The following is a 19,503-nucleotide window of genomic DNA, read 5'->3' on the forward strand; positions in this document are numbered from 1 at the left end:
TTTCTTGGCACTTTCTTTTTTGCTAGGTCAAAGCGGGTTTGGGGTAGCGCCGTCTAGCCGTGTTGACCTGGCAAGCCTAGAGTCTGACGGTGCGAAAACGTCAACTAAAAAAGACTTACACTTGCAAGTACCTCCTCTCTGATGCTGCCAAGCCAGTACTGTGGAAGGAGATCGAACCCCGTCTTACTCTGCGCAAGCCTGTCGTACATTTGGTGGCGTCACGCTGTGGCTTTCTGTGGCGCTTGTTCGTCCAACGTTTTTGGTCACCCTCGTCCCTGGCAAGTCTGAGAAAACAAAAGTCATGGACAATGTTAAAAGCTAGCTTGACTGTTGACTGGTGCGCTAGAAATCAAAAATCTACCTTGCCTGGAAAGCCCCCCGAGAAAACAAAAAGCAATCAATAGTGGGACGTTGCCAAGTGGGCGATTTCCACCTGCCGAGACCACCGAGTGAACATGGTGGGACGTTGCCAAGTAAAGCTGAAGTCATGCAAAGGAGGCTTTGCCCTGATTCTGTGCAAAGACGAGACTGGACGAATACCTATTCATTCCATTTCACCTTTGCGATTCGATCGGGGGGTTTTTGCTGCAGGTGAGAGCTATCTTGCGAGCTGCCTTCAGAAGCAGGCAGGTACCTCCCTCACCTAGCCAAAGTAGGTAGCTTGGTAAAGGTAACCTACAGTACTACTGATATGTCCGCATAGGCTTAACGTCGTACTCGGATTCAGTTGTAACAAAATCACCAAAACCCGGCCTGTCTGCATTTGTTGAATTGACAGTTGGCTAGTGGCAGTGCAGTGGACAAATGGCGTGCCAGCCAGTGGTTATCTGCACGTTTGCCACATGTAGGGTTTGAGGATTGCACGGGGTGTGCCCTGTCCGACGGCTACGTCAAGTAAGCGGTATATGTTAGTCTATCATAGCCAGTCGTATGTTGGTATCGGTAGACCTGATTTTTTTTTTTCGTTTTATACTGTATCCAAAGCAAGGTAAAAAAAACGTGCTCTGTTGTCAAATCAATGTCAAAACATGGGACTGGCAGGAAAAGCACGCAAACCAATTTACCTAGATAAGCTTAGTACAAAAAAAATGCATGCGGGCAAGATACGGCGAAGAATGCAGGAAGGGGAATAACGAATGAAATAAGAATAAGATCAATAATACGCAGTGAGAAGTTGATTTCAAAACTCTGTTTTGCGAGACATGGACGAATCGCCGAGGCACGTCGTGCTTCTTGAATCGCGCCATCCGAAACACTGACGGAGCAAAATCGCCCAAATTCTTCTTCTACTGTACGGCACATTTTCTTTCTAGCTGGTCTAGCCCCTCTGAGCCCTGTCGCAAGCAATGTGGACCTGACGGTGGGGATTGCGGGGTGCGTAATCTGCGCAAGGCTTGTTTGCATTCACTCACTGCGTGGATCGGCGTGTTTTACACTACCGGTACGGTACATACACTAGAACTAGCATCGGCCTACCGTACAGTTGTTTACTCATGATGTAACTACCTAGCTTGCTAGGTACTTTGCAGTAGAAAGGAAAGCAAGTAGAAGAAAAGCAAGAGAAAAAAGAGAAAAAGAGAAACAAAAGGAGAAACAAAAGGAGAAACAAAAATTGTTACACCAACACAATGTTGATAAACCAAAAAAACCGACATACGAAGTACATGCCTCCTAGGTACCTTGATACCTTGGTATTACTCATTTTAGCCATAAATACCCATTTACGGAAAGCTCCGTCCATCCGCGGGGCTAGCAACAAAACATGTTTTCTTTTACCAAGGTTCACAATGAACTCTCTCTCTCTGTTTGACTTGGACGTAGGTACGACTGCGCAGTGACTAAGTAATGCTTAGTTTTTGGCAATGCAATAATCGAATAGGTCCAAAAACTAGAATCATCATCTTGCATAATCGAGCCTGAACCTAACGAACCCTGAATCTCAATTGGAAGGTTTTTTTTCCCCCTTCTTGCTCTGTTAACATTCACCGGCTCTACCTCCAAATATTGCCTAATCTAGACTTGGGTATGTAGGTGACTCTCCATCTGCATTGCCTGCCTTCCATTGCTTCCACCGCGATAGCCTCTCAAGAAACTAAACAGTCCTGCGCTCTTCCTCCACATCCGTCGTTTCAAAGATGCACGTGTTGTGTTTCCCCCTTTTTCTCTCCCACACCACGGCTGTTTGCCGTCCAAAAACTGGAGGAACCAATCGCATCTCGTTGTTATCCCTTCTCAGGATTTGTCGCGGGTGATAACCACCAAACCGGGTCCTGTCGATCCAGTTCCTCCTCCTTTTTTTTCTTCTTTTTGTTGTTCAAGATGGGATGGTATCTGCCAGGGTGAAAGCTAGGAGAAAGGAGGGGAAAAAAAGAGGGGGAAAAAAGAGGACAAAAATAAATAGCCATTTCCTGACATGTCTCTTCATCAGAGCTATCCCCACCTTGATGACAAGCATGCATGCAGATACAGTAGAATCTGCAATCATTCGTTTAATAATCTCGTATAGCAAGAGTCGCTTGAATGATTCTGGCAGCTTGCTGAAGCGATGGTTATATCTCCTGCAGGAAATAAAACACCCAGCAAACAAATCAATGCATACATGATGGGATGAAGGCCGTTTCATAAAAGTCCTCCCCGGGTCCGGTCTGCCAATTGATCGCTCTCTTTATGCTCATTTAAACAAAAAAAAAGAAAAACAATGAAACGAGCGCAAAATAATATGGAGGCGCATCTTTTGTATTTGCCCATCCCATCAAAAGTAGATAGTAAAAGGGCTTGAGCATCTTCTGCAAGTCGGTATTCGAGTTACTTGTCCATCAGGACTACTGGGCTCGATATTGCCTACAAGTTTCAGTATTACCAACCCCATACTCTTCGTTCTTCTTTCTCTGTCTTCCCTGCCACGGACTCGTATTGTATTTCCCCTTTGAAAATAACTTCCGCATGTCCACATTTTGTCCCAGTATCCCAAACTTTGTTTTCGGGCAACAACAGATCATTCCAGGGCAAATATACTTTTCTGTACTCGAGTTTTTAAGCATTTCATCTCGTATACTGTGCGGGTGTCAAACAGTGTTCGTCTTCTTCGGGTGTATGACATCAACTTTTGAGGAAGAAAAGAAAAACCCAAAAAAAAACCTAGTAATCTTGTTTACTTCGCACTTCTTATTTTCTTCAGACCAACCACCACAGGACTGGAATTGGGTTTTTCTTTTTGTGCGATAACTAAGCTAAAATGAGATCCCTAGAACGATATTGACCCCGCGCCAGTAGGCCGAGCTGAATTTATCACTTTGCATCTTTGCCAGCCCATACCGTCCAAGATTATCAAATCAAATACTTGATCCTTGCCAGGAGCCAAAAATGACTTCATGGATACATAACCACCTAGGTAGGTGAGTAGTCAGGTACCTATTCAAGTTCACAAGAACCAAGTGGAAAGTTAGATGGGCAGATGCCTAGGTTCCCAATTTGGACTTGAATATATGGGTTGGTTTTGTCTGCTCCCTTCACTGCTACCACGAGAGCTTCGAATGAACTACCGAACGGCCTTGTAGCGACATCGAACCGAAGCATTCAAGGCATATTCCCAGAAACATCTTTGTGATTTAGCCATCGGTCCTAGGGCCTTTCCCTGTCGACAGCTATCGCGATTATGGTATCTTAACTAAAAAAAAAAAAGTGCTCAAAAGAAAAAGAGTAAAAACGCAAAAGTTCCAATAGCAACTGATGAAAATGAACAAAAAATGACAAGCGCTATCTTGCAATGGCGTCATTTTGACAAATGCTCTCATTCGGTAACAAAGGAAATGTGGATATCATGGTCTGGTCAGAGTCAAAACGTGTAAAGGAAAGGGTGGGATAGTTCCTGCGATAAAGCAACACCGTTTGTTTCCCGAACAAAGACTGAACTTCTCACCGTCCCAGTTAGATTGGGCATACCAGCAGTATGGTCGGTGGGTGTGTTTGCGAGATTACACACCGGGGGTTCCCAGTTTGCGTGTCCGGCTTCATGATAACGTGCCAATATTGCCAACAAAAAAAGAAAAAAGAAAAAAAAAGAAAGGAAAAACTAAAAAAAAAAAACTGCACTGTTCTCACTGTTTCTCTTTGGGTACTCGTTCGGGATCATGTATAGCCGAGTTTGAGGAAACCGAAATAGTTTCAAGGTCTCAGCCCATGGTATCAGGCTTGACAACCTCGCCATCTGTGGATGAGCAGTACTCATCGCCAGAATCAAGCTGCGGGCCTTCGTTTTGAAGCCCGAGCGACGTCGATATGGGGGATAACGGGCTGCTCCCAGAAATCGACGGCTATTCGGGCAGAGGTAGCGGGCCGTGCCGCAAGCCCGTGTTGTTCTCCATGGTCTTCTGCAGTATCTCGACACGAAGTGCCCACCTCGCACGAGCTCGCTGCCTCCTCTCGTCAAACACGCACAGAAGCGCGTCGTCCTCGGCGGCGAACGCAGCTTCAAGATCCTCTATCTCTTCGTCTCGCTGATTCAACAGGTTATCCATCTCGGTCCTCTGACGATCCTGCAGGTCCTCCATGTTCTTCGCCTGACGGTCGCGCAGAACGTTGATTCGTGCCTGGTGAAGGCGCTCGAGGTCGTCACGCATGTTGTACTGCTGCCCAAGCTCGCGCAGATCCCGCTCTGTTACAACTCGTGTCGGCATGCTCGGGTGGTTGGCCGGATTCGGCGAGCTCGGTCTGCTGCCCAGGCTTCCGCTGTTGGTTGTCGAGGGACTGGAATTGGGATTGACGCTCCTGCCCAGTCCGTCGCAGTAAGCTTCCATATGCCTCAGCCTTATCTTGACGCTTCGAGCGCGTTGCTCCAGCGTGGCGCGCAAGTCCATCTCGGCCGCGATCTGACGGTCCTCTAGGTGCTGCATGGTCTTAGCGTGCCGCTCCCTCATCTTGTCGACCTGGTCCGAGAATCGTTCCATCAGAGCGACACGCTCGTCGGTGTGCCTCGACCATAGTGACGACTTGGCCTCGTTCTCGTACGTGACGATGCGCTCCTTTTCTGCCGCCAAGGTCTCGGCCAGCTCTGCAAACTCGGGGCTTGCGGCGGTTCGTTCCAGTGCCACCAGACGATCGGCCTCGACGGCGAGCGCTGCTTGCTCCTGTGCCTCCTTCTCGGCCTCTAGCTCTTCCATTCGAGCCTCCTCCTCTAACCGTCTACGTTCCAGCTCTTCCTCGCCGTTGCAGTAGTTGGGGCAACCGACAGTGCTATCCCATACAGCTCCGCATATGTAGCAAAACTGGGCCTTGCACCGGCAGGTCATGTGCGTGCAGCCCTGGGAAAGTTCTACCAGAGTGCGACACTTGTAACAGCGCCTCCATCCAGACTTCTCGCCCATCTTCAACACCTCATCGAGCTCAAAGTCTGCTGGACAGTCTTGTCCCAAGGGATGAGCGTCTCGTTTGCACATGACGCAAACCCGGGATCGACAATACTTGCAGGTAACGTCGAATGGGTGTTTTGGATCGATCTTGGCCCGCGGCCTGATGAATTCGCCGCACGCCGCATTCGGACAAAAGATGCGCGCCTCCCATGGCGTCGAGAATTGCAAGACGGCCTTGAGAAACGTCTGCTGCTCCTCGACGTCAAGTACAGCCTTGACGACATGCCCAGGTATCGGCTGGGTACAGCAACGTGGCGGCATCTTTGATTCGTCGGTTACAGACTGATTCACCATGATCTTGAGACAAGAACTGCAGTAGGTATGACCACATGGCAGTGTCTGAAGTGACTGGATCTTGTTGAAATCATCCCGACAACATATACAGGAGCTTTTTTTTTGTTCAGTCAGCGATAAATTGTTCAACTTGTGGTACGGTACTTTCATACCTACCTAGGTAGGTACCTATATGGGGAAGCCATGTAATATGTCACGGACAGTGCGGGAAAAGGTAGGCTGTGGTCCAAAAAAGAACTTACATGGGCAAAGGTGACACGGCTGATCTCCGCCATCGCACCTTTGTTTTCAACGTACGTTTGAAACTGACGAGGCTCCTCCTGCTGCCAATGCTGAACAAACTGGGGGCCGGTTCCGGAACCACAGGAGATTCCTTGACAAACTTTGGCTGTTTGAGGTTCGGGTCTACATGTGCGAGATACTTGTCGTATTGCGAAAAGCTCAAATTCCTTGATCTCTTCTTTGAAAGCGGAGCGCCCTGCGAGTTGGAATTTGCCAAGGCCGGCGTGGTGCTGGCGGCGTAATCTGCGACGTTTGAAAGAGGACGTGGCGAGGATGGGATATCGCTAACGCCTATCCCTAACGAGTGGTCCAGATCGCTTGTCGCACGCCTGGAAAAGTTGGTTTGTTGATCGGGAGTCTGGTGGTCTGACGGCTCATATGGCAATGAGAGCCGGGGAGGTTGCGGTGATGGTACCGTTGAGATTCCTAAAGCTGCGGCCTTTGCTGCCAAAGCTCTGTCGATCCCGGCCTCCGTGGAGCTGCCCGATGCCGAGAAGACCTGAGAGAAATATCTTGCCTCTGATAATTCGGGGATGCGGCGAATGACGACTTCGGTAGAGCACATTTCCAAGTCGTTTGAAGGCACGGTGGCAGACGTAATTACAAGTGAAACCATCGCGAGGATGGTATTTGGAAGAGCGGATTGCAAGGGGGGCCGAGAAGGATGAAGCGGGGAAAGCTGCGCAAGCAAGGGTGCTGTGCTTGCTTGCTGACGGTTCGCCTCACTCAATGTCGTATCGTCGCCAGTGATGCCAATCGTGATTGAACCATGATAGCCGCGGAGAGGGCCGGCTTGTCGGCAGACTGGGTGAGAGTCTTTATCGAGGCTGTTCGTTTTTGACCTGGGGGCTGCTCGGTACTAACAAAATTCCCTGGATATCGCAACTCTTTGTTCGTTGTGGTAGTTGGGTGTTGTTTTTGATTTCGATTTCGATTTTTTGATTTGTCGTTGAATGATGACGTCCGATTCTGTGCCGGAGGCGGGCAGATGAATTGGCAGCAAAAAAGAACAGGGAGTAGCAGCTTCAGGGCGGGTAGGCAGGGCAGGGCAGGCAACTCCGCATTCACCGTTTCATCAACTGCTCGTCAATCGGGAACGACGTCTCTAATCAAATACCGAGCTGTCAAATGTCGTACGGCAGATCGTCCAACAACACAGCCTCCTTACAAATATATGCACGATATCTTTGTCGGACCCAGTCGATTTCTGCAAGGCGCCGCGTGGGGAAGGTGATTTTGAGGTCAAAGTTGGGACGACAGAAATCCGTTATTGTAGAAATAAAGAAAGAAAAAAGGAGGGTCATGAATCTAATCTCGGGGCGCAGTGCGGGCGCAGGATAAAAAAATAAGAGAAAAAAAGTAAAGTGCAGTGCAGAGGCCAGACCAGACCCAAGACTTTGGGGGGTACAATTCGGGTTTGGCAAGGTAAGGTAGGTAGGTTCCTAAGCCAAGCCATGTATCTATCTATGTACAAGTACGTACCTGTGGGCAAGACACCCGACTGCAGCCTTAATCAAGACAAGGGTACCTAAGGATGAAGGAGGGTGGCTGCATGAAATGTGAATGTAGAGCACTCAACGGGCTTGCAAAAAAAAAAAGTCCGCGCGGCATTTTCAACGGGTTTCTGGAGACACTTACTGCGCCATGATAATTTCTTGATTAGTTCTAGTTTACCAACACTTTTCTTCTTCTTTTTTCTTCACCTTGTCTGTTCTTCAAACACCATTTCGGATATCTATGATCGAGGCTATACATATTTACCGATCTATCGTACCTGAAGTTGGGAGGATATGAACGTAGCAACGTGGGTATTTGGGATGCAAAACTCATCATCCGTAGGGTATGTAGGTAGGTACGTAGCTACCCAAGGTACCTACCTATAATAAGGCAGCGGACTACCTACCAAAAGCAGATCGTGCATACAAGTATCGAGTTCAGGCCAACCCACAAATGGGGTCGGGAACCTAGGACATGGGACTGACCCACTGGAGCGCTAAGGAATTTGGGTGGTCTCCCTAAATTCAAAATCCAATCCCTGGCTGGCTCCTCCCCACCCCCTTTGGTCCCTTTTGAATGTCCTTCCGACGATAACAAGATCAATCACACTGATCAATCAATATTAATCAAACAAATCACCAACTAAGAACAAACAAATGAATAAGTAAGCAAAAAAAGACAATGGTACCCCGGCAGTAGTAGCGCTTTCAACCTCAATCAATGAGAGGCATGCCCTAATTGTCATTCCCTTTGGCAAGGGTCACCGATAGTCCCATCTCCATATCACGGCAGATGACCCCATGTTCCACCACCAGACATCCGGGGGCAATCACAGAGCCATGGCAGATGACCAATCTGCATTAGGCCTATTGCAGGGATGAGGGGCGCCTTATGTTTGATGTGGGGTGGGGGCTATGATGGTCCCATAGCCGCTGGCTTGTCCCACTCGCTCGCTACCTTTTGACACGAGCCAAACGTTTATTCCGAAGTAAAGGAAATTGATTACTCTGCATACCGTACTATACCCAAGGTGGGCCACTCACCTTAGACCCTTATAGGCGTCGCCGACATGGGCAATTACGGTAATTCTACAACATGCCCCTAGCTAGTTCAAAAGTTGACCTAGGTAAATAAGGTGTAGACTACGTGACCTTCAGGACCTGCTCCGTACCTACCTTTGGCTGAAATGTTTATTCCTTCTCCTACCTACCTAGGCGAGTAAGTACCCAACCGAGATAAGCAAGAGGAACAGAGGCCCTGACAACTTCGGAGTACTTGATACCTGGATGCCTGTCTTCTGTAGGCTTCCGTCTCGTATTCTCAAGATAACCATATGAACAAACAAATACAGAAAAGTTGCTCACCTTGGGACCCTGGCCACTTGCTTTGTTTGCTTTGTATTCTTGAATCGAGAAAAAAAACAGGAGCTAGCTAATCTGACATGATTTTCTTCTCATAGCTTGTTGTACGGTGCCGTACCTACCTAGGTAGCCAAGAGACCAGCCTAGTGGCGACGGGACCCTAATGAACTTAACTACTGTACCTACTCTTGCCTCGGTTTTAGGTGTTTAGACCATCTGCTAACCAGATTCCACTTCGGCATGGCCCTAGTCTTGTTATGCACCCCAAAGTTATCATCCCAGCTAAAGGCAGCTGTTTGTACCTATTTCTTGACAGCCGGCTCACCGCCACACATCTAGGCCATTTCCCGCTTTTTTTCCCCACAGGCAAACACACCCGTCTTGCCGTAAAACAAGAGGAACAATGTGACAAGGCATTATACAGCCCGAGCGAGACAAAAAAAAACCCCCAGCTACCGTACACACCGCACAAACAAGATCGTCCCACGATGAGCTGGATCGACGGGGGCTATCAATATTTTGCGGTGTGATTATTTCCCGTCGACTAATTTTCGTCCCAACAAAGGCAGAGAGAAACTTGTGGCCCAAGTCGCGAAATGTTGCCCATGTACTGCTTTCACCGGAAGGAAACAACGTATGATTCTGTTACAAAAGGACTCCTCCGTCTATCAACTCAGGTCATCATTTATCATATAAAAAAATATAAAGTAAAAATACGTGTTTGCTGCGCCTTCGGCTGTATCTCCTTGAATGATCTTCAGCAGCAACGAGCGCCAAAAGCGAAAAGCAAAAAAGACCAAAAGTAGAAAATAAATATCCATACCCTCAGACCTCTCTCGGCTGTCAAAAGCCGAATAACGTTTAGCTGCCTGTGTGACGCAGGCAGTCTGCCCCTCTTCCGAAATTTGCTGTTATCCGTTGTCAGGTCTACGTACAAGACAAGACAAGACATGAGATGAAAAGAAAAAGAAAAAGAACGAAAAGAGAGAAACAGAAGAGAGAAAACATAAAAAGTCAATCTGAGCCCTTCACACAAAATCTTTTGCCCTATCCCCCTTTGTGCTAGCACTGGTTTGTCAACCGCAAAACATCGGACATGACCGAAAAGCTTGGTTTTTATGTCATCCCAGATGAAATTCAAGCCACTTACCGAAAGGCACATAGTTGGCTTGGTCACTAAGAAGTGACAGGGCTGACAGAGGATACACTCTTAGCCGGCAGTTACATTGCGAATCGAGATCGGCTGCCAAGCCAAGCACAATCCGATCGCATCCAAGATAGCTATGCATACCTATGCATACCTACGGTAGTAAAACCCAGATGTGAGTAAACCACAATTATGTTTTTTTTCCTTTTTTTATTGGCATTGTTAAATGAATAATCAGCGAGATGAGACCAGGGAAGAACGCAAAAACCCCGGCTTACGTTTGTCGAGCAAATTGAGTAATCTGAAAAGATTGACACGGTCGCATCAATCTCACCCTGCCTCAAAGCAAGCACTTACATGGTAGATACACACAGAGGTTACAGGCCTAAATTACAACGACACCATGGCACCGTGTAACAGAGACATGTCTGGGTAATTAAGCACTACAATGGTTATGGGTTACATGCCTGAGGGAGTACCGCTATACTCATATGTAGGTGGTAAGGTACTGACTGTACAAGGCATTGTTTTAAGTCCTGAAAGCGCTCAAGTTTGCTTGTGTAGATTAGGGATGTACCTTATATAATGATCATGTTCTAGGATGTTACCACGAGAATTCTGGCCAGTTGCTCGGAATTTTGTTTCGAAAAGTGTCCCAGGCCTTTGGAATTTACCATGTAACCTCGGTACATGGTAAGGCTGTAGACTATCATTCGTAAAACCTGTATAAATTCGTCAAACTCGGGTAACTTTTCACTTGCATAAATACCTTGTTTTACTAGACCTAAGTTATTTAAGGGCAGTTTATTAAAGATTGACTACCTAGGTAGCTACCTACCTGGGTATTTGTTTGCGAAAATTCAGTGATTCAGTAATAAAGTTCTCCTCCTTCCACGTTGCGCTCAAGTTGGGTTTATCATGGCATCTCGAGGTACTTTTGGCCCGCTGTTGTAGAGGGCTCCCCCGCTGGTCCTTCAAGATACAAAGGGTTGGTATTGCCCATGATCTCCACTATAGAGGCGACATGCCTTGATCGGGTGTATCAAAAGAGAATGCGCAATCTGTTACTATTCCCACGAAAGGGGTTGAAGGCCAATTTGCCTCCACGGCAGCTAAAATCAAGTTAGAGAAGGCTGCCGGCGGGAAACGGGCCGTGGTGGCGTATGGAAGCGCAGTTTATTAGGGTAACCTTCGGCAAATGTCCGATCGTGCACATCGTTCAGCGAACCCGGATCTCGTACGATGTTTTCTTCGCTTGATTTTCCCAACGAGTAAACAAAAAATAATAATACCCCGACACGAATTAATTTTCTGCTGCAAGCGCGTCCGGTGACGCCATCCCGCTCAACGCTTGTTGTTCTCAGATGCATGTCGGGGCCTCGTACGGGTGCTAGAGACAGGTGGCGCGGTCCTTTCAGGGGCTATCTTGGTCGTATTCACATCCGCAAGCGAATGGTAAGTTTAAAAAAGAAGCGCGCTATCGCAGGGACGCTGCTCCGAAAGCTTGACTCAACAGGGACTGACCTCCAATTTGAAACGCTGGCGGCTAGAGTCAAGCTTCTAGAAATGACACCAAAGTGAAAAAGGAAGAAAAGCTTGCCATCATCTCATATCTTGAACTTGTCTTAGGTTCCACCAGAATTGCTAGATGCAACGGTGCTTTCCGCCCCTTGATCCTCGCTTATACTTTATCTCACATCCCTATTTTCCTCAACGAACCGCCAGATCGCTGGTCGACAAATCGTTTCCCCAACGTTGCGGACAACGCAGTAGAAGGTTTCCGCATCGTTCCATGACCCGCCCGAATCGATGGTGGCTTGCATACTTTCCGCGATTTTGCTCGCGGCTAGGTGGCCAATACCATGACCCCTTCCCCTTGCCAGGTTGTAACTGCCACTTGTCACGTATCCCATCAGGTCTCTCTCCAAGACCTGAGGGAGCGGTTTTACGGGAGACCCCTCCATCCCAGCAGCAGTCTCGCAATCTGTCTTCTGGAAGAGGCTTTCCGCCAGGATTTCCTTGCGCTCGGCAAAAGTTGACGAGTGTGGGAACCGGCGGTCCGAGCTTGACTTTTGCGTGCGCTTGTTTCTTCCCACACCGCCTATTTTTACCTTGAAGCGCTCGAGCCATGCACTTCTGAGCTCTTCTTGTTCCTTCAAGCTCGGAAGTAGATAGATTCGGGCACGGGGGTTGGGAACGCCTCCATCAAACATGCTGATGTGAACAGTCGAGATTCCGAGCACAGGAATGGAAGGTCTCTTTGCAGGGTCAATGCCGACCCGAAAAATGTCCCTGAAAATCGCCGGATGAACAGAGATCGCAAGAGGTCTTGGGATTTCCGGCGAAGCGAGACGTGCTAGTGAATTATCCTTTGCCTCTTTGTCATCCTTCGACGTATTTGGCAATTTTGTTGGAGTCGAGGTAGACCCGCGAAGAGGGTTTGTGCAATGCAAAAGATGCTCCCAATCGCATGCAAAAGGATTCCCATGTTCACCTTTGCCATCATCTCCAAGGTCCAGGGTCGTCCAGTTTGGTCGTTTGCCTTTCGGACGTGACTCCCACTCCTTTTTGAGACGATCACGCTCCTTGAGCTCCCACAAGGTACCCTGGACGGTGTGAGGAAAGTCAACGGGAAAGAACTTGACCGCTTGCTCTGTATGGATACGATGCATTTCCTCCACGCATGCTATGTCAATCTCGCCCCCGAAATGGCCTTTTTGGCTGAAAAGACGGAGCCACAGCGGTTTGATCAGCTCACGTTGGCAGATGAGCGACCATTTCCCTTCTATTCCGCGTGTGTGTGGCGCAGAGCATAAAAGAAGTATAGGAATCGAAGTGCCACTCTGATCAGGCTTCTTGGCCTTGTTCTTGCTGGCCTGGAGTGCTGCGCCTTGCTTTTCATGTATCGCTTGCAAAGCGCCGCCTCGAATGGTTCGGTCCAATAGTGCCAAGGGTTGAGGATTTGTCTCGGTTGCCCAATCCTTTTGTGCTGCAAGAAGCTGCTCAGCCTCGTCTTTGTCGCTGGAATCTGCCGTAGAGACATCTTCTCTGCCGTACTTGTCAGGATATCTGATCATCAATCCCATGGCCACGTTATATCCAAGCATGTAGGGCTGCGCATGTGCTATTGCGCGGAAAAGCCGCCAATGAGTCGACTTGTATGCATCCTGATTGCTTGAGGCATGCGGCGGCAGAAGTACATCAGTCAACCGCTGTCCAGAGCCGGGGCCAAGCAGTTCTATACATCCAAGCTTGCTGGAAAGATCTCGTGTGGTCACCTGGTTCCTTCTGTCGCCGAGATGATCTGTTGCAGTCGCCAGGGCACGAACGACCAGCTCGGCAGTATCCGATTCGACCTCGATTAGTACTTGGCGCTCAGCTGAAGCGTCATCTAGCATGCCTAGGGGTTGGCCAGATGGATTCCAGATAACTCGAGCAGGTGTGATATCCCCAGTCTTGCCAGATTCTACCAAGCGAATTATGCCAGTCCACACACGGCAGCCGCGTATCCAATCAGCCGTGGCACCCGGGTAGTCTACACCGACCACCTCCAGCACCGCCTTGACGTCCTTCATAGGACCCGAGACTTGTATGAAGCCCCTATGGCTCGCGTCGTGCATGAATGCGGACGCATTGTAGGCTCTATGGATTTTGCGGACTGTTTTGCCATTCATGTTAATAGGCGTCGGCTTGCTGAAGAATGGATCGTCGATAGTTGACATCTTTGCTCGTTTCGCATGCCAGAGATGTGTTGGTAGTTGTCCATCCCTCTGCGGTACCCTTTTCCGCTGAGGCAGTGGACATGGTTGCGGATGATGGGAATCGCTGCCCATCACTACGTCATCATCCTCGCCCTCGTCCTCATCAATGTCAGAGTTATATGAACCGGTGCGCTTTTTGACCTTGGCGAGATTCTTGTTAAGCTTTTTGGTTTTGGCAAGTGCTTTCCCAAGCTTTTCAGAAATGTCCGATGGTTCATTCGGACCTTTGAGCTCTGATAGCAAGCTATTTAGTTTTTTAGTTTTGGCCATGGCGTCTTCAAGATTCTTGGCCTCTTGAGCAGCCAGAGATGTCTGATCTGCTGCGCTCCGTACATTATCCAAGTCTAATTGGACCTGGAGTCGGCCAACGAGCTGCCGAGTCTTGTCCAGGGCGTTTGACAAGTGCTCAAACTGGGCTTTGACACAGCGTGACTTCGCAGCAGTTTTGCTGTTCGTCTTGGTCTCCGGCACCTGCACAGTGTTGGCATGGAGATGAAGCCCTTCACGGATTGCCTCCGTCTGCTTGAGCGTCTTCCTGAGTGCAAGCCTTGCCTTTTCAACCTTGTTAAGTGCCCTTTCGACCGGATCCCTTGGCTTTTTCTTACTCTTTGCCGGGGTATTGTCCGAGGCCATCTCAACCCGGGCCCGGGCGCGCAGTCGCCCCGGCACCCTTTTAGGGTTGTGACTGGCAGTGCGCCGCCTCATATCCCGAGGAACCTGCTGGAAGGCACGCTTGGTTCCCGAGGCCTTGCTCTTACGCATGGCCTTCTCGAGACCACCAATGCTGGACTGGAGAGCCTCCAGGAAGATTGGCAGGTTCACTTCACCATCCTCGGTGACGGCATCTGAAGCGGACGCGTGAACGGGAATGTTACGATCGGCACGAGCCTTGGCCCGCTTGTTCGGCCTCCCGGGCCCGGCGGTGTCATCCTGAGGTCCTGCCTGGCGCTTTTTGGGCTGGGCATCGCCCGAGGGCAGCCTTTTTACCGGCCCTTGCATCTCAGATGATGCTACGGTAGGATCAGTAGGCTTTGGAGGGTCATTGGAAATTATGACTTGACAATCACAAAATCGGCCTCAAGATTGGTGGTCGTGTCGCGTGCAACAATAATTTCAGCAAACTCAAATATTAGCAAACAATCAATCACAAGCCACAGACACAATTTGCTGAGCACATCAACCGGGTCCAAGTGGGGTCTGATTTTTAGAGGATATCATTGGCTGCAAGGAGCTCGGATGTTGGCAGGAGCTCTGTCCAAGCTTTAGTGCAGTCAGGTACGGCGCGGGAGCTTGCAAGCACGGCTTGGTAATCACTATCGTGGCCACTGAGTTAAAGAAATTAAGAAACCCCAAGTTCAATCGAATCGATAATAGTTGTCGTCGACAGATTCTAGGAACTGCACCCTTGTACAAGGTACTCATGGCAATAGCTGAAGTGTTAATATCAGTTCCATTTTACCAAGGAAAACATGAAGCTTCATACTCGCGGATTTCGGAACTGGCGGGCTTTATTGAGCGAGTGGTACCGTCGTACCGTGGTCGGTAGATTGATTTCGGTGGGGTCAGAGCTCTTTGCCTTGGCAGACCTACGATTTTCAGTAGTCTCTTCTCGTCGGGGTTCGTGTCGTTTTTGAGTGGTTGGTTCCCAAAGTGAGGCTACGTGACCATCACAAAATCTGAGAGAAACCACCTGGAAGGCGTGCTTGCTTGCTGGCTTTTAGTCCTTTGAAAATTTTCACATCATCTTTGAAGACAGCGAGCTACCTACCTATTTAGGCCACACGAATGGTCGCAATACCACCTAATTGTTGAGCTTATATCCAACACTCTCCTGGCTAAGCAAAGGACGCGCCACTGTCGTCATTGGCCAAGCAGGACGGATTTGACTGCGATCGACGCTCGGCATTTATTTTAGTGTTCTCAAAATACCACCAGCTTGCCGGAAGTATTGTACGGCATACCTGTCTGGCATATCACCATAGAGAAGAGAGAACAAAAAAAGGCGCGTGCGTGGCTCACGGTCGCACAGGTTTTACTGTCCGTTGCGACTCGGCCAATCCAACTCGATTGCGGCTGCCGCGTGTGCAAGGTGTGATCTGTAGTGGTCAGCAGCCACAGCCAGCAAAACACCCGGCCACGCCTGAGCAACTGAAGCGCAATTGAGACAGCTGAGGACGGCTTATCAGCCAGCAGGCGCGGCTCCGTAACGTTTTCTGCGGCTACTCAACATTTTTTTTTTTATCAATTAGCCAGTCCTCAGGCTTTTTATCACAAGAGCAGACAGCAGTCCTGAGAATTAAATCCCGCCCCCTTGTCTGGAGGAGTTTTATTGAATTTTTGTTGCGCTGGAAATGAAGACGAGACCGCAACAAAGTCTGGATTTATTGCCATGACGTCCTTCAGTAAGCCATACCCAATCTCGTTCTTTCGGCATCTCAGTGTCTACTTTCTTTCCTGCTAGACCTAGCACTGCTACTGCCTCACCTATCAATCGCCCATTTGGTCTCTTACTCTTTCTACTTTATCACTCAACTGCTTGATTCATTCGTTGTCCATCTCCACTGTGTCCTCAAAGATTCAAGATACATTACCCAGGCACCTAAAACACCTCTTTTTTATCCTTGGATCCGTCGCGGTGCGCGGGCATGACAGCAATAGTTCCATGTTTCAAGACGGTTAGAATCGCCGCAGAACAGGGAATGCCCGACCCGGGTCTGCATCCTCGCGCGCCAACACGCGGCAGCAGTCATCATGTGCTTTGATATTCTGTCTACTTTCTGCATCTGCATCTGGTGATAGTTGCAGTGGCCCTTATCCTTACCGGAAAAAGTCCGAGACAAAGCGTTATCCGCTACCTGCCTCGGCCTCGTCGCCCTCAACTTTTTGTTTTCCCATCAAGCCCATCTGCCGTCGCAGTTGGGCAATCATGAAGTCGACAACCAGACTTGGTGCTGACAAAATGTTGCATTTTCTGCCTGCAGTAAACAAGGCGAAAAAGGTATGTTGATTCCTTTTTTATTTTTATTTTTTATGGAGTACCTACTTGGACATAGACTGACCTTGATGTAGCCAAAATTCGAGGTTCACCTGAGGGTATGTGCACGATGGAGGGAACGGGGCTCAACGTGTTCTTCGAATTTATGCGGCCGCAATAAGGACCGACTGCTTATTGTCTATCGTCCACACGTGAGCTGTCTCGAATTGGCTTGCGCGACTTGCTGACTCGAGTTTCCCTCGCTAGATATATGATCTCAACAACGTACCGCTCGTAAATGGGGTGTCGCAGATCAAATGGCATTTGCCACACTCAATACACGGTGAACACCGTGGGAGGACGGGCAAGTGTCCCATTTCGAACCACAAGGTTGAGTACGGCTATGGCAAGGTTGTGCCTGTACGCATCCACATCGACCGCAACAACAACCTTGAGGAGTGCCCCATTGAGTTCGAGGTCTTGCAAGAATTCAACGAGGCCGATGAGAGGATAGTCCTGGGTAAAGTCACGTTGAACCTCGCCGAATATGTCGAGGAGAGCGAGGCCATCCTCCGGGATAGGCAAGATCCGAACCCTGGGATCGTCAGCACTGGGCTTGGGGGTATCCCTGCCACCGTAGCTGCCACAGCATCTGCGGCCTCGGCGGCCGTGGCAGATCAGTTGCACCACCAGGCAGGAAAGCTCAATCTGGGTCACTCGCGCCATAGGAGCTCCATGAGCAACGACCGGCCGCCGCCGAGTCCAGGTAGCAAAGCTAGCAGCGCCGGCAACAGTACGCATCAGGAGGTCGAGGCGGCCTCGGATGTGCGGGAAGGCATTGTCCGGCGGCACTTGATGCAGGAGAGCAAGATCAACAGTACGCTCAAAGTGGGCATCCTGATGATACAAATTGATGGCGACCGAAACTTTGTTGCACCGCCGCTCAAGACGGCACCCGTCTTTGGCGGTATTGCAGGCCTCGGTATGACGGGCGAGGGAGGAGACCAAGACGAGTTGTCAGTTGGACGTGAGTATTCCCGGGCCTAGCATCCCCCTTTGCTACCTCTGGATATTGATTGCTGACAAACCCTCCAGGCGCACCTGCTATATCAAAATCACGGGACGCCTCCGAGATGCACGATATGTACCGTACTTCCCTCGCAGCAGCCATAGTAGCTCCTCCGACAGAAGGCGAGCTGACTGCTGATGCCTGCATCGAAGACATATTTGGTGGCGGCTCAGGCTTCACTGATATGGACGGCGAGGGCGGTAGCCGGTCGACCGATAGCGGAGGAGGCCGTTCCGGGATCGGCAGGAGTAACAGCAATGCATCTGCCCACAAGTATCACCACCGACGTCAGCGGTCTCAGCGGTCTCAGCGCTCGGCGCACTTCTCGGCAGCAAGTTCTCTCGCCCCTCCGTCGATCTTCGGTCGCGACGACAGCGGTAACGGTAGTCCGTCATCGGACAACGATGGGAGCAGCAGTGCGGGAGGTATCGGCGGGGGCACATTACGGCCCAAAGACGTCAAGGCATTCTTCGTCGGGGGCCACCGGCGGCAGCGCAGTGGGGCCAGCGAGCGCAGCAGCCGGACGATGCTGATGGCGGGTTCCGGCGGACGCAGCAGGTCACGGGGGGCGTCTGGTCAAGAGGGAGAATCAGATCACTACGGTAGAAGACATAGAGGCGAAAAGTCTCACCATAGCAGTCGCAGCAGGGACGGCTCGCACTCGAGGGCGCCCAGCTTGGCGAGCTTTGCCACAACAGGGGCAAGCAGCAGCGACAGTGACGGATTCAGACGAACTCGAGAGGTTGACGAGTTTGAGATGCGAGATGATCTGATTTCGTGGAGATTGCCTGGAAAGGTAGCTTGAGAAGCGATATCAACAGTTGTCGCTGTTATGAGTCTTTGTCTTTTTTCTTCTTTCTTTTTTTGCGATATCTGGTAGCTTTTAGCGCATGGCGCCGGTTTGGGGTTTTTTTTTCACTTGTTTAAATTTTCCTGCAGCAATCCTGCTTTATTTCATCTGGTCTGGAGCGTTTATGTTTATAGGTAGATGCGGGCAACCGGAAAACCAACTTATCACAACCAGAAATGCGGATACGCGGCTCGTGTGAGCTTGTGAAAGTAGGTACCCAGGTAAGGTATATATTATGTTACCTACTTGTTACTGAGTAGGCGAGGCACTTATTTACGTAAATAGGTACCTACCTACCTAGGTACGGGTCCAGTTGTTTGGCCATTTATTTCCCGCACCATGTTGAATTGTTGGCCTAGCGTAAAGTATCGTGGTCCCATAGCAAGTCCATATCATCATGATCTGCACTGAGCAGCTACCTACGTGGTACCTTATCTCTGACGAGTCTTGGCCAAGTTGAACAGTGTACCAATAGGGAATTTGAGGACATTGAACACCAGTGCAGCAAGCCGCAAGGTTTTTAAGATTGTCTAGCGTAGCACTGAACGATTTATTCAACTCACTTCGTATGGTTGAAAATATTTATGCAACCACCATCCCTCGTTCTCAACATCAGGCTTGATTTGATAGATTGGACTGATCGAAAGTCAAACCCCCAAATTAGTACTGAAGCTAGGTACCTAGTAGCAGCATAATGTAGGTGGGTGGCACCAAAAAAGTTGGGGTTAATTGAAGGTTTATTCAAACATCGTGAGTGCCATAATAAACTGGTGGGGTTGACTTGGTAACCATTCCTACTTCATAAAGTAGGTAGGTAGGTAGGTAGGTAGGTAGATACGAAGTAGATAGCGCAGCAGTCT

At 49.4% G+C, this 19,503-nt stretch overlaps 3 protein-coding genes across 4 annotated transcripts; 1 reads left to right on the top strand and 2 right to left on the bottom strand.

The window, feature by feature from the left end:
- Positions 1-4,249: 4,249 nt before the first annotated feature.
- Positions 4,250-7,630, bottom strand: MGG_02839 (IBR domain-containing protein; the record flags this gene model as incomplete). Its single annotated transcript, XM_003720850.1, has 4 exons — positions 4,250-5,796; positions 5,945-6,826; positions 7,467-7,532; positions 7,623-7,630. The coding sequence occupies 4 exons, from the start codon at positions 7,628-7,630 to the stop codon at positions 4,314-4,316; spliced, it is 2,439 nt and encodes an 812-aa protein (XP_003720898.1). The 3' UTR covers positions 4,250-4,313.
- Positions 7,631-10,786: 3,156 nt separating this feature from the next.
- Positions 10,787-14,868, bottom strand: MGG_02838 (uncharacterized protein). Its single transcript, XM_003720851.1, has one exon. It carries the CDS (start codon positions 14,747-14,749, stop codon positions 11,678-11,680), a length of 3,072 nt encoding a protein of 1,023 aa, XP_003720899.1. The 5' UTR covers positions 14,750-14,868; the 3' UTR covers positions 10,787-11,677.
- A 496-nt stretch (positions 14,869-15,364) lies between these two features.
- MGG_02837 lies at positions 15,365-19,030 on the top strand. 2 transcript variants are annotated; one of them, XM_003720852.1, is made up of 5 exons: positions 15,365-16,152; positions 16,732-16,748; positions 16,820-16,843; positions 16,992-17,751; positions 17,820-19,030. In XM_003720852.1, exons 1-5 carry the CDS (start codon positions 16,140-16,142, stop codon positions 18,596-18,598), a joined length of 1,593 nt encoding a protein of 530 aa, XP_003720900.1. In that variant the 5' UTR covers positions 15,365-16,139; the 3' UTR covers positions 18,599-19,030. The 2 variants fall into 2 exon arrangements, with proteins under 2 accessions (XP_003720900.1, XP_003720901.1); XM_003720853.1 differs by having other exon boundaries at positions 15,365-16,748; positions 17,820-18,910.
- The last annotated feature ends 473 nt before the right edge of the window (positions 19,031-19,503 follow it).

This window comes from Pyricularia oryzae, chromosome 7 (genome assembly GCF_000002495.2).
Source record: "Pyricularia oryzae 70-15 chromosome 7, whole genome shotgun sequence".
In the NCBI taxonomy this organism is placed as follows: domain Eukaryota; kingdom Fungi; phylum Ascomycota; class Sordariomycetes; order Magnaporthales; family Pyriculariaceae; genus Pyricularia; species Pyricularia oryzae.